We start from the raw sequence: 14,508 nt of genomic DNA on the forward strand, positions 1-14,508 counted from the left end.
AAAAAAAACAATATGATAATATTTAATAAAAATGAAAATACATGTATCAAATGACCAACTAATTTCCTTAGAGAAAGCTTTGCATAAGTATATCAGAGCACATGAATAGGAAAGAATGTTTATATAACATAGTTGGTAGGTACTCAAACTTGGAAACCACCCCAGTGTCCATCAAGAGTACAATGGGTAAGTTCTAGCCTCTTCACTTTTCTTCACTTTGCCCTCCCACTGTTTTCACAGGCACAGTACTTTTTCAAGCAACATTATCTTGATCTTAAACAAAAGACTAATGTTTTACATCCTGAGATACAGTTAGGATTTCTTTTCACTAAAAATGAATTTCATTGTTATGTCATTTTTAATACTGGGGCCTATGAAAACTTCAACAAGGTATAGTAATGGTCTATCATTTGTTTGTTTTTTTAAATTTATTTATTTTATTTATTTTTTTTTTGTGTGGCCAGCTCAGCCCACCTGGGGGCCAGGCTGCCTGGCATGTGGTGCTGGGGGATTGAACCGTGGTCCCTGTGCTTTACTAAGCTTGTTCTAAGTAGGTGCTTTAGACCACTGAGCCATCTCACCAGCCCCTATCATTTGTTAATTTTTGTACGTTTTAATTAACTTTTAAAACTTTATATATAGCAAAATCAAATTTTAGCTTCAGTTCCATGAATATTAATAAATGCATGTAACCTATTCTTTGCTTTATTTTGTTTGTTTATTTTTTGTGGAACTGGCGATTGAACTCAGGCCCTTGCACTTGCCAGGGAAGTGCTTATTCCACTGAGCCATCTCCCCAGCCTCTTTGCTTTTTCTGATAAAGGAATCTCAAGATAGATTAAAAGTGATTTACCTTAGAGTTGTTCATTGAAGCTTTGGAAAAAGTTTGATTTCCCAATGTAGTAGACAAGTTGTTTACTCCAGGAGTTCATGAATGTTCAGTTCCACTTACTGGCCCTTACTAAACTGCTTGAAGAGGCCCAGATTGCTTTCCAAGTTGGCCAATACTGGGCTGACCCTCTCTACTAAAGATTAGAGGGTCCCTTGGAAAGGAAAACATCAAGCCTAGTTTATACTCTCCGTGGAATCTTGATAAACTAGTGCAGCACCTAATGGTCCTAGCCAAGAATCTAAGCAAAGTGCTTTTGGCTGTTGATTATGTAAGTAACCTAAAACTCCAGTCTTGAGAGAAGAGGGTCTGACATATCTGAGCTACCTTGTTTTCCAGAAAGTCAAGATTTGGTGGCCTAAGCGTCAGGGACAGTGAACACCTGTCCCCTTACTTAGTGAAGGGCAGGGAACAACTGGATCATGAGTAACTAAACATTTTTAAAGCACATTAAATCAGCTAAGCATTTTCACCATAAGTTTACCATTCCATTTATGATATTATGCAAAAAAAGTCCAAAGATTTAATGATATAAAAATTTAGAAATAACAACTGTTATAGCCTTACCCTTCCCCACACCACCTGCTCAGATATTTCTGCTTCAGTGAGAGACTTCATTCAAATGGGATCAGGGGCTGCACTAAGACAGGGATCTTCATGGCAGATTCTCTGGGGAGGTAGAAGGCAGCATTTTCTACAGTCTCTCAAGGTGATATTGACAAGTGCTGATAAAGGGATCACACTTTGAGAACCACTGCTGTAAATGTAACCATTTAACAATTAGAAAATGCAGAAGAAAGAGGAATCTGTTAACACTATGAGGACACAGTTTTGTTTTTTTTTCTTAATCCACACTTTAGAGCTGATAAACTCAGCAAGGTAACAGGATGCAAAATCAACATTTAAAAATCAATAATGTTTTATATACTAATAATAGACTAGCTGAGAAAGAAATCAATAAAATATTCCATTCCAAATAGCTTTTAGGGGCTGGGGAGATAGCTCAGTAGAAGAAGCGCTTGCCTGGCAAGCACAAGGGCCTGAGTTCAATCCTCAGTTACACACACACACACACACACACACACACACACACACACAAAAGCTTTTAGAAAAAACCTAGAGATCAATATAACCAAGGAAGTAAAAGATCTTGGGCCAAGGGTATAGCTCAGCAGCACACTACCTGCCTGGGAAGCATGAGGTCTTGAGTTTGATTCCCCATACACCCCCTAAAAAAATTTTTTTTAATATGCAAGTGAAAGATCTCTACAAAGAAAATTTCAAAGCACCACAGAAACTAAAGAAGACACTAGAAAATGGAACTGCTTCCACATAGGACAGACTTTGAAAAATAGTTCCTTTAACAAATAAAAGGAGGGGCTGGAGAGATGGCTCAGTGGTCTAAGGCACCTACTTGGAACAAGCTTGGCAAAGCATCAGGGACCGCGGTTCAATCCCCCAGCACCACATGCCAGCCAGCCCCGCCCCCTGGTGGGCTGAGCTGGCCACACACACACACCACACACACTCTCTCTCTCTCTCTCTCTCTCTCTCTCTCTCTCTCTCAAAAAAAAAAAAAAAAAAAAACAAATAAAAGGAAAAAACAAGCAAGAAGCTGGGTGTGGTGGCACATACCATTAACAAGTTCCTGCTGGCTTGAACCACCAGTGGTACATGCATGACTGTTCCATCAGTCAGCATGTACGACTGGTGGGAGAAGAGGCACTGTAATGCATAGAGCAGTCATATATGTACCACCAGCAGTTTAAGTTACATGGCAGAAAGAATATGAATTAAGCCTCATTGCCAATGTGTTAACTATAGTATCCTGGGAGATTGCAAACAAAGGAGCATAAGTTCAAGCCCAGCATGAGCATCTTCATGAGACCCTTTCTCAGACAGATAAGCAGGCAGGCTGACTGGGGATATAGCTCTGTGAAAAGGTCCTAAATTTAATCCCCAGTACTGAAAAAGAAAATTTAAATTATTTAAAAGGCAAGCAATAGCCCACAAATTAAACTTTATAGGCAGAAAGAGACGAGCCAAGAGAGTGGCCAAGTGAGGATATGAGCCTGTTTTATGCACAAGCTGGGCTTCAGCCTCTACTAGATCCAGTTCTGTGCCTCCACAGGGCTATGGGATAGAATCTGGGCCAGGCTGCACAGCCTGTCACCTCCAAATTACTTCAAAAGGGAAGAAGGCCTAGGGCAATTTGGGTATATAATGCTAGGAAAGCTGTTTGTTCAGGCACCTGTAAAATACTCTGACACTGCAGAGATTCCAGCTTCTACTTTGTAATGTGGTTCCAGGATGACGATGGTGCAGGCATAGTGCTTTCGCTGACACTGGCCTCAGAGACCAGACTAATGCTTTTAATGTCTTGCAAAATCACTGTAAGAGAGATAAAGCAGTATCTGAGTTGTCCAAAGAATCTCAGAAAAGAGACACTCATCCCAAGCTAGATCTGGACATAAAGAAGACTCTAAAGTTGACTAATGTCAACATTACAACAAAGAGATGATGTTTCTAATCCCAGAACTGCAAAGGACTAGAGGTCTACGTCTACTCCCACCCCCAACTGAAGGTATCACTATTCCCCTGCTATCAGTAATGTCACCTCACCAGCCACTGCAAATCTAACTCTAGAGGCAGTGATATGGATATCCTTTCACATGGGGATATTCTTGCTTCTCCCGTGGGCAGCACCAGCTGCAGTCTCTGATAGCAAAGACTTAGCACCAGATCCAGCGCTGCTCTATATGGCTACAGTATTGCAGCCATCAGCTGTGTCCAGTGATGAATAATATTGGCAAGGTATAGATGGCAGACTTGAAGAAGTAAAATAACATTGAAAAGATGGAGAAGAGGACCAGGGAGATAGCTCAGTGGCGTAAGTGCCTGCCTGGCAAGCACAACATCCTGAGTTCAATCCGTGGTATAAAAAAAAAAAGGAAAAGATGGAGAAGAAAATACCACCTTTGAAAAGAAAAGAAAATTAAGAAAAAACAAAACCCTAGAGATGGACCTGGAAAAAGATATTTTTTTCTCAAAAGAGTTATAACGTATGATATATGGATTTGAGAATAATCAGAATCCTTACACTGAACCAGCAGATAGTCTTAAGCACCTTTTCAGGGAGTTCATCAATGAAATGATCTTCCAATGCCAATTTAATGACAAAGTTGAATACAAGTTGAAGACAGCACCTCTTGATTTGAAAGGACTCAAAGAGGTTTGAAAGGGGTTGAAAATTTGGTTGCTACAAATAAAGTAGTGAAATGAACTGAAAAACCATTTAATGAAGCTGACTATGGATTGTGACATCTCAAGTTTCCACCTCTCAAGTGCTGGTGTTACAAGAATGCATCACCATACATAGCTTACATTTTAAAGTATTTTAGTATTCCTAAAAGATAAGAATGCTTAAAAAAACTACAATACTATTATTAAACCTAAAAATAATTCACCAAATGTCCAATGTTCAAATCTCCCTGAAGCCATTTGGAGCTCATGTATTAAGTCACTGTTCTACAGCCTACAGTGGCACATGGATAACTCACACAAATACTATTTCATTTAAGGAGTCAAGTCAGAAGATACTGCATGGTTTAACTCATATGTGGTCATAAAATTGAATAAGCAGCACAAGTATGATACTATAAAGGTAGGCACTTAAAAATCTCAGATATCACTAAAATTAAAGGTATGAAAGCTTAGTGCTTTTCTATCTTTCATTACGTGGTGAAATAGCAAGATCTTAGGTTGAAATTTTCAATTACTGTCTATAGTGACTTAACATATGTTTCAGAAAGCACACACACACAAAAAGAACAAAACCAAAAATACTTTCATAAGATGAAAGAGATGATAAAATGTCTAGGATTTGCTTCAAAATAATCTACAGGGAGGGGACACAGACTACAGGTGGTGTCAGATCAGCTATAAAATGGGAAGGATGGTATATGTAGATTTATCATACTCTACTCTCATTAGCAAATTAAAATTTTCCATAATAAAATTAGAGAGAGATATAAATTTACTCTAGCACCAGCTCTGACTCACTCCTTATCCCCCTATTGTTCCCTCAGGACTTCAGGATCTGGAAGAAATGCCATGCCACACACGATCGCCTTAATGAGAAGGAGGTAATGCTCCCCAGGGCAAACTTCAAATAGGGACAGGCAGGAGGGCAGGTGAACTTCCTCTGTCCCCCCATCAGTCCCTGGCCTGGAGTTTCTGTGCAATCTGTCTTGAGACATCTCACTCAGGCAAGTGACCAGTTGTGTCCCTGTGAAGCAAAGTGGGCAACTCACTAAACAAAACTTTTGATTCTTTTCTCCTTACCTGAGTCTCACTGCTCTAGGACTGCACCTTCCAATTAAAGCACTGGTCACAGTTTTGCTCCAGGTCTGGTTTTCCAAGTAATCTGAATTAAGATGGGAAACTCATCCAAGCAATTCCTTCAATCACCACTGATTGCACCCCACTTATTCTCTAGACTTTGATCTCCAAGGTGGGCTTCTCTGCTAAGCTCAGGTCCCAGGTGGATCCAACTACCCAATGAACATCTCCATTCAGAGGTGTTTCAGACACCTCAAATTTATGTCTAGAATGTAACTCACCATTTTCCTCAACTATGTGTGTTGGGGGATGCAGACAGAAGGCACACTGAAGGAATCTGCTAAAGGGAGAGGGCGATGGTGGAACTAATTACCAATTGCAAGGAAACCAGACATGTACTAGTATAAAGCAATACAGGACTACTGGTGAAGGAAGGAAGCCCTCTGTGTACCTTCTTCCTGCTTGCCCCCTCCTTTCATGCAAGCTGCTCCTGTGGAGGACCCAACCCAGACACACATAGTTCCAAGCAAAAAGGAATCCTCTGGATCAGAGCTCTTTGGCAGTGTGGGCTTGATATTTTTCCCCAAGTAGGCAATGAAAAAGCTTATCAAGGAGAAAGTTAACTAAACTAAACTGAAACTAAGTTCTCAAATGCTAGGATACTGCTCACAAGCCCAATGGATCCCAACCCTTGAGCTATTTCAGTAAGTCTAGGACATGACCCAGAAATCTAAAAATTTTGTAAAGTAGCTCCCCAACTGCTAATAATTTATAGTGGGATTTGGGAATAGTTGTCACAACTTCCATCCTTTCTTAGCAGCTAATTGCTTCAACTTCCCCCCATTTAGTAAATGTTCCTAGTTGGTGCACCACAAAGTTGCCTAGAATGGTGAACGTAAGTATTTTAACTCTAGAAACTGGTCTGAAGAACAGTAGAAACACAGCAGGGCTGGCAGAGTGACCCACCCCCAGTTCTCTGAACTCCCTCAATGAACCTACACACCTACATGTTACTTCTTTCCCTTCGCTCAGAGTAACTTACTGCACACGCATTTGAGGGGCACGGCACTGTACTGGTCACTACAGAGTGACCCTCAAAGGTGATACAGACAAAGTGCTTCAGAATCCCTTTTTTGCCCTGGCTCTGAGCCAAATGGTCCAAACCCAGCCTCAACACCACACAGAAAGTATTGAAGCAGAAGTTGCTTTAATCAAAGGGTGAAGTCCTCAATCAGGGGAACCTCACTCAACCTTTGGTGGTGGGGGTCCCAGCCTACCCCCCACATGCCCTGAGGCCCCTCAGGAAAGAGAGAGCAGCTGAACAGCAACTTACAGAAAATGCCTGGGGACAGGAATGAGGGAACACAGGTTAAGGGGCAGGAGTGGGACTCTTTGCAAGATGGGAGCAAAGCTGAACAAGGCAGGAAGTTTTTAGCCCACATGGTTCTACCTAGGGCTGGCTGAGGTGGCTGTGCATTGGGCCGAGTGGCACCAGGAAGGCTGGGGGTAGAAGGGGACAGTAGCAGAAGGAGTGCTTAGGAGATGAGGCGACTGTGAAGCTGGTACAGCTGCTCCTGGGTCAGCACCAGCCGGTGTCGCTGTCCAAGGCCAGCCGCACACGAGAAGGTCACTTTGCCCATGTAGACTGTATCATCCTGCTGTTCTTCCTTGGCCTTGAGGTTGGAGAGGAAAGAAGAGCTCAGGTCAGGGGCTCACTTAAACTGTGGGCTACTGAAGAAGTCCCTGATTCCCAGGCAGCCCCTGGATAACTGAGATTTTTGAGTAAATGGTGGCCATATTTTTCAAATTAGAACAGGGCACATAGCCTCACAAAGGAGTTTTGATTCATGGCATTAAAGTCATGGAAGGTATTGTTTTACATGCTAATATACCGGAATAGCAAGCAATTATGAGTTAGCTTGCAAGAAAGACTCAGACTAGCTAGATAAGTCAGAGTGTGCTCAGTAGTTGGACCTGAGACTCCAGAGGTCTCTTCAAACTCTGGAGGAGGGAGAGGACCCATTTGGACCCTCCACACTATGCCATCCTCTTCCCCAAACTCCCCTTACCCTGAGGAAGGCTGATGAAGGGAAAGTAGCAAAGTCAGTGGGGACTGTGGCTCCAGGGCGCTGTGATACTGTCTCTTTAAGTACTTCATCCTAGGGAGGAAAAGACAAGAATTCATTTAGTGGACCTTCCCACAAATTAGCACAAAACCTCCCTGGTTTTATAATTACTAACACCAGGAGGACAGGACTATGTCTTTTCTGTTGCTATGCTTTTGCTCTCACCTCCAACCACATCCTCACTCTAACATCCCTCCTTTAAAGATCCTCTTTTTTTTTTTTTTTTTGTATTTTAGGGAAGGATCTACAGGATGTTCAGGGTCTCACTACTAGATCAGACTCAGAGTAATCCATCTGTTTACAGCCTCCCAAGAGCTAGGAATGCTGTCTCAATTGCTGTCTGGTTGTGCCCCGGGGACAGGCCCAGGGATGAACCCCCACCCCTGTGCAGGCACATTAATCTGCTAAGCTATTTGGCTGGCCCTAAGATCCTCATAAGACTCAGTTCAACTTCTACTGACTCTGGGAAGCCAGGCCTGAGCATTCTACCCCACAGCAATCTCAGTTCTGACAAGCTACAGCTTAAATTGCACACCATAAAGCTAAACCCAACCCTTGTATTTTGTTAAGAATGTATCTTCTGTTTTCACCAAGACAGTTATTTCCCAAGGCAAAAATTCTGCCTTCTCTTCCACCCTCTCCCCAGTGGGCCATCTACAGTGGGGCCGGCCCCCAAGGAACTCCAAAGGTGTTTGGCTCTATCAGTGAATGCTCTATAGTGACCTCAGTAGGGTGGGGAAGGGCAGGGCCTCAGCTGACCTTGAGCTTCTCAATGGTGTCACTCAGAGACTTCAGCTGAGCCACTTGCTCCATAAGCTGGGCCGATGGGCTCTTGGCAGCTGTTAGAAGGGAAAGCTGGTCAGGCCCACCAAGGCCCAGGCTGGCAGCTGAAAAGGACTAAGTCAGGATAGCAGGTAGTGAATTTTTTCATGGAGTGGGCACTTGAGAGACAGTGAGAGAATCAGGTAAACTGAACTCTGAAGGTAAAGGACACTGCTGGGGAAAGCCTCTATGTGAAGGGACTGCTTGAGCAGGAGCGAAATCTTGGTCTAAGGAGAAGGGATGTTATTGATCTCAGGGATCAGCAAGTACATACCAGGGCTGGCACGAGTGATATCTACTACATGAGTATGCGTGCTCAGCTGATTTAATGTCTCCAGCAGCTGACTGGTCTTACGATACAGCACACCAGCTGCTAGGTCACTAGCAGGGCCCTCGTGGGGTGGGAGGGAAAGCTTTGCAACATGCAGAGGGGGCAGGGCTGCCAAGGATGCCTTCATCTGGGCTCCCTGTGGGAGAAAAGAGGGGCAGTGGTAAGAGATGACAGGCCTTTGCCAAGCATCGTCAATGGGACAGGTACGCTCTGTCCTCCACCCCAGTTCTCCTTGAGAGCTCCTCACCTTGAGAATGCTGTTCTCATGCTGGAGCTGAGTGATGTGCAACCTCATGGCAGAGATCTGCTGAAGCAGCAGGGGTGAGTCCTTCACCAGCCCCGGGCCAGGCAAGGACCCTGGAGCCTGCCCAGGTGTGACCCCTGTGGATACCATAACAAACGTCCTTAGCCCCAGGAGGAAAACTGGGCTTTGTTGCTGCTCTTTCCCTTCCCTCTCTTTCCCACCTCCAATCCTAGCTGCTCCCAAACCGTGGGAAATATCACCCTGCTCCCCCAGGCCCAGTGCCCACCATGTCTCGTAAGCCCCAACCGGGTTAGATCTCTACCTCGCTGCTGTTCCTCTGTGCTCAGGATAGCCCATGGGGAGCAGGGAAAGAGGAGAGAGAAATTAGACAATTTGGAGATAGGGGACATATCAGAGGAATCCTGGACTCGACCTGCAGGAAAACCCTTGGCCTAATCATTCTTGCCTCCTTACAATACCAGGCCTGTCCTTGCCCTTGGAGCAAGAGTAGAAATGTGTAGAAAAAGAGAACAAGAGAGAATGAGGCCAGAAATCAGGATGTGAGAAGAATGACAAAAGTGACTGTGAAGGATGTGAAGGATTAAGTGCCTGAGACGTAAGGCTGTCCCTCGCTCCATCCCTGACTTCATTTCCAGAAAGGGAACGAGGAGTGTGCCAGAGAGCCCCATGTCTGTCCCCTTGGTGTTCACCAATAGCCAAGCTTGGATTGAGGATGCAAGCACATTCTCTTGTTCCTCAGGTTTCCCCCTCTGCTCTGAGTCAAAGTTTCATGATTTGGGGATGTTTCATGATTTCAGAACCAATATTTGTTTAAAACAGTACAGGATGATAATTCTGAAGACTTCCCCCAAAGTACATGCAACTGTACCACAGGAGTCTATGTCACAAAGGTACTTGGTTATCTCCCAAAAGCAAGTGGCACTAGTGACAGGGACTTTGATGAGAAGAAGCAGACAAGATACAGGAGCACTAAGATGTGCTATATACATATATCAACTCCCCACAATGAATGTGATCTTATATATTGCAAACACATACTAAAAGAACAAAACAAAACAATAGATGTAGGAACAATGAGGAAAGTCCAAAGACCTTAATGGTGTAATCCCACAAGACATCTTCTGAACATGGAAAGGATAAGTAAGAAACTGAAGGGGAAACAAAATGATGTAGCTGAGAACCAAGATGCAACAGCAACTTCCTTACCCAGAGACTGGGTGGAAGAGAGAAACTGGGCCTGAAGCTGTAAAAACACTTAATGAAAGAACCTTAACCATATGGAGTGACTAGGAAAGGTTGGAGAAGCCCTGAGAATTATGCAACGGAAAAGACAACCACACCATAAAATGAAGCCACATGAGCTCAGTGAGGAAGTACAGTGCCTAAACAAGGGAAAAGCAAGAGCGGGTTTGAGGCAAGGCTGAAACCTTGCCTTGCCTCAACGTTTGCAGCAGACTGATAACCCCTAGGAACATAAAGCTAAGACAAAAGGCCAGAGGGTAGACTCCAAAGGGTCAGCTACTATAGTCCAACTGTCATCATCATTCTGAATTTCCCTGACAAACTTGGTCATCACCTATTTTAGTCGGAGGAATTCTGCACATCTTCAGGACAAGTGAAAACTTGGTGAAAGCCAGCAGAATGAACTGGGTGAACATATTCTTGGTTGAACATCCACAAGAGGCAGAAGTCAAACCAAGTCCTCTAAAGCAACAGTCTCCTCTGGCAGCACTGCCTAAACCACTACTCACCACCAGCAATGCCAGACACCAGTGTGGCAATGCCTGAGGGAGGGGGCCCTCGGAGCCCCTCAATTGTACGCTTGGACTGGTTGTTCAGCCGCTGCTTTAGCTCTGCCTTCTCTGCTTCCAGCTGGTCAATGTCAGCCTGGAGTGCATCCATTGTCTCCTCGAACTCTCTGTGAAAGAGAATATGGGTTTGGGCAGTGTCCCTTCATCAAGGCCCCATCTGACTTCAGTTCCCATAGGTCTTTGGGGTAGCCTTGCTAGTGAGGAGACAGAGACAAGGCAGCATAGGCTTAAGATGGGGTGAAACAATAGGGTTGAAATAAAGATGGAAAATGGGGTGTCTCACTATAAGGGGAGGGAAAAGGATTAGTGATAGAGAGCCTCCAGGGAAGAAGTCTGGAGGAAACTGGGCCCCAGGGAAGGTGCCTGACTTCTCCTTCTTCCGCAGCAGCGTCTGGGTTTCTTCCAGTCGAGTCTGGACTTTCTCAATGCGCTCGTCCGCATCTTTGGCAGCACTGTCCAGCTTCTTCTCCAAGAGGCTGAGCCGCACATTTGCCTCACTCAGCTCCTCTCCCTGGACAAGACAGAGAGGTTCTAATTCCCTGACATCCTCCCTACATCCTCAAGACCTACATTAGACCAAATGAGCTAGAAAGCTCCCGGACAGAAATAGGAATGTGTCTCAGTGGTAGAGTGCTTGCCTAGCACTTGCAAGACCCTGGATTTATCCTCAGAATGGCAGAGAGAGAGTGGGAGGGAGAGAGGGAAGGAGGAAGGCAGGGAGGAAAGAAAAGGGAAAAAGGAAGAGGAGGAAGGGGGGAAAAAAAGAAAAGAAAAGAAAACAAAGCTCCAACAGCTCCCTGGCCCTTTTTTTCCCTCCAAATTCAGTCCCAGTCCCCATACTTGCTACTGCCCTGGATGGCACCATACTTCCTGGGCCCCAAATTCCAAGTCTACCCTACCTTTACCTTCTTTTTCTTTTTTTTTTTTTTTATTAGTATGTTTGCAGTACATAATGATCACATTCATCATGAGGAGTTAGTACATATATGTAACACATCTTAATTCTTACTTTCCCTTCTTCTCTGTTCCCTCCACTATTCTTCTATCTCTTGGTCCCCCTTCCTTTTTACAAAGGATCTCTCTGTTTCCTACTTTATATCCTTTATTTTGTTCTTTATTTATATCTTGGGTTTCTCATAGAAGAGAAACCATGAGATGCTTGAGCTCGTGTGTCTGGGTTTTTTTTCACTAGGATTATACCCCTATCCTCACCTTAATCTTGAGTGATTTCTTCAACTCCTTGATAACTGTCTCACGATCTTCAAGCTTCAAACCCAGGCCTTCAGCGTCTGTGATTTCTGCACGAAGTGCTGCAGCCCGCAGCTCAACTGGAGGCGGCTAAGAAATAAGGTGGGTCAGAGTAGGGGGAATGGAAGCTGATATCATCAAAGTGCTCCTTTCAGAGATCCAGTTACAGGAAAAACATTCTTGCCATATAGGCAAGATACTGCTTTTGCTGCCTCCCTGGCTTCCCCCAGGTAGTAATTCTGCAAGTCCCGCTCCTCCAGGCCACTGAGCCCCTCCAACAAAATCTGCCCTTACCTTGCTGGGGGGCCGCTCAGCATCATACTCCCCTTCCTGCATAGCAGTAGCCAGCTTGTTCATGGTGCTGATGAGGATGTTGCATGACTGGCGCAGACACTCATAGGGGCTGCTGGAAGGACTCCCATAGATCTACACAGACCCAAAGGCAGCAGTGAGAGCCCCGCACTGGCCACCTTCTCATCCTTCTACCCAGTCATCCAGTCATCTAGGCCAACCTGTTCGCTTGCTTTGAAAGCCAGCTCCTCCAGTGCAGCCACAGGTAGCCCCTCATTCTCTGCCAGGGGTGCAATGAGCTGAGCAGCAGCAGCTGCAACTTCCTGCAGCACAGCCACCACCCATGTCAAGTGTTTCCTGCAATCTAGGAGTGTGTCCGATACCTGTGTGACAGACTACAGTCAAGAGCCCATCCCAAGTGCAGCATTACAGTTCTCAACTACCCAAAAACCAGTACTGTCCTGAAGATCTAGATCTTAACACGCCAGGACACTCCCCATTCTATTCAGCTTCATTCCCTTCCCTACTCAAGGCCCTAAACCTGGGATCCAAAGGCCAGTGCAGCTGGGATTCCAGGAGCATCTGTCCCTGGCATTCGCCTTCGGATCTTCTTGCAGAACTGGCGGATGTCACTGCATGATGTTTCCAGGTCCCGAAGCAGAAGGGCAAGATCAGCAGCCTCCTGCCCACTCTAGGCAGGAAACAGGAAATGAATGGGAACTAAGTCAGCACTACAGATGGGGGCAAAGACCAAGGAGGGAGAGTCGCTCCCATAGCTCCAGACACGCCCTCACCTGCAAGAAGGCACGCAGCCGCCCCACCTCCACACTCATGCAGTCCAGGGCACTCTGGGTGAACTGTGAGGACAGAAGCATGCGGCCATCAGCCCCACCAGGAACTTTCTGCCCCACTGTCATCTCTAAGAAGTTTCCACCCCGCACTCATACCCATCTATAAGTGGGTCTTTTGGCTTTCTTGATTTGGCTTTGGTGGCCCTATCCCAGTCTCAAAGTGATGCACGTTGGGGGCCTGATCTCTTGCTGTAACGTCCTCTGTTCTGATTTGTGCAGGGGACTAAACTACTGATCCAGCCACTTCACCTTAATGTGGTCAGCCAGCTGCATGGTAGAGTCCTCAGGCTGTTCAGCTAGGTGGATGCTATACAGATGCTAGGGAGAGAGAACAGAAAAAACAGCCTTTAGCCTGTGGAAGAGGGGGGAGTTCTTCCCAAAATATAGCATGAGCCATGGCCAGTTTATGTCTCCAGATGTACAAGTGAATCCATGCCCACTAGGCAGCTGTATCATAAGGCAAGTTTACAAGAATCAGGCCTCAAGCAGCCGGCCTGATACATACACCCTGGATTACACTGGCAATAGCTCCAGCCAGTCAAAAGCTTCCCTCCCTCCTGCCCAAAAAAGTTTTGTCCCAGACCTGGTAGTATTTGATGGCCTTAGTGAGAGGCTCCACATTGACAGTCTCATCCAGCTGATCCTTGTGCAGCAGCTCAATGAGGAAATCTAAGGAGCGCTCATGGGCACTCATCTCGGGGTAGAGGCTGCCCACCTTCTTATACACATCCACATTGCACTGAGAAAGGGCACTAGGGACCAAAGAGGAGCTCTGTAAAGCTGTTTTCCAAGCAACTTCAGGTCCAGCCCATCCTGGCCCCATCACCCTGGACCACAGGTCAGAAGTCACGTACTGCTCATAGCGGTGCAGGGTAGCCTGCAGCAGGCTCAGTGAGTAGACCAGTCCAGCAGCGAAGCTCAGCTGTTCCCCTGCAGCTCCTCGAAGTCCAGGCCGCTCTGAACAGTTCTCACTTAGTTCAAACTTCTCTTGAGCTTGCTTCCGGATCAGCTCAGCCTGCAGCAAGACCAAGGACCTAGAACTCAGAGCAGAGGCTGGAGAACAGACTCAGGAATAACGGACACAACAACTGTGTGGATACAGATTGATGAGAGAGAAAGCAGAGCAGCTCTTGGATGCGTGGGGAGTCTCCCTGGGGAAAGGGAAATGCTATGATTACTTGAGCTTGTGAGGATTTAGGAACGAAAGGGCGGTGGGACTGTGTGAAGCAAGTCTTCCCTGACTTACAGCTGCTGCCCCACTCTCTCCACCTAGAAAGCTATACTGCCAAATAGTCCCCTAGCTAACTCCTAGCCATCTTCTGGTTCTCAACTAAAATGTTATTTCTTCAGTTATATCCTACTTGCATCTATTTCAGATCCCTAGTGACGCTCCCTCCAAGAGTCTCTCTCTTTTAGGTCACAAAATTTGGGCCAGGCTGGGGCTGAGTGGTAGAGTTCTTGCCTTGCATGCATTTAGCCCTGGGTTCCATCTCTAGCACCATAAAAACTGGAAAAACAAACAAACAAACAAAC

General features: G+C 45.5%; 1 protein-coding gene across 3 annotated transcripts in view; it reads right to left on the reverse strand.

The window, feature by feature from the left end:
• Positions 1 to 6,420: 6,420 nt before the first annotated feature.
• Dctn1 (dynactin subunit 1) overlaps positions 6,421 to 14,508 on the reverse strand; it is a 33,534-nt gene continuing 25,446 nt past the window's right edge. For all 3 annotated transcript variants that reach the window (XM_023718364.1, XM_023718363.1, XM_023718362.1), the window contains 15 exons: positions 13,830 to 13,990; positions 13,559 to 13,727; positions 13,225 to 13,293; positions 12,919 to 12,981; positions 12,666 to 12,815; positions 12,346 to 12,507; positions 12,128 to 12,259; positions 11,798 to 11,923; positions 10,954 to 11,096; positions 10,526 to 10,692; positions 8,757 to 8,890; positions 8,453 to 8,645; positions 8,116 to 8,195; positions 7,300 to 7,389; positions 6,421 to 6,903 (listed from right to left, as the gene is read on the reverse strand). In XM_023718364.1, coding sequence (XP_023574132.1) covers positions 6,766 to 6,903; positions 7,300 to 7,389; positions 8,116 to 8,195; positions 8,453 to 8,645; positions 8,757 to 8,890; positions 10,526 to 10,692; positions 10,954 to 11,096; positions 11,798 to 11,923; positions 12,128 to 12,259; positions 12,346 to 12,507; positions 12,666 to 12,815; positions 12,919 to 12,981; positions 13,225 to 13,293; positions 13,559 to 13,727; positions 13,830 to 13,990 — 1,977 coding nt within the window. In that variant the 3' untranslated portion in view covers positions 6,421 to 6,765. The remainder of the gene's footprint in view (positions 6,904 to 7,299; positions 7,390 to 8,115; positions 8,196 to 8,452; positions 8,646 to 8,756; positions 8,891 to 10,525; positions 10,693 to 10,953; positions 11,097 to 11,797; positions 11,924 to 12,127; positions 12,260 to 12,345; positions 12,508 to 12,665; positions 12,816 to 12,918; positions 12,982 to 13,224; positions 13,294 to 13,558; positions 13,728 to 13,829; positions 13,991 to 14,508) is intronic.

The sequence above is a fragment of the Octodon degus genome, unplaced genomic scaffold (assembly GCF_000260255.1).
Source record: "Octodon degus isolate 3935 unplaced genomic scaffold, OctDeg1.0 scaffold00058, whole genome shotgun sequence".
NCBI classification, from domain to species: domain Eukaryota; kingdom Metazoa; phylum Chordata; class Mammalia; order Rodentia; family Octodontidae; genus Octodon; species Octodon degus.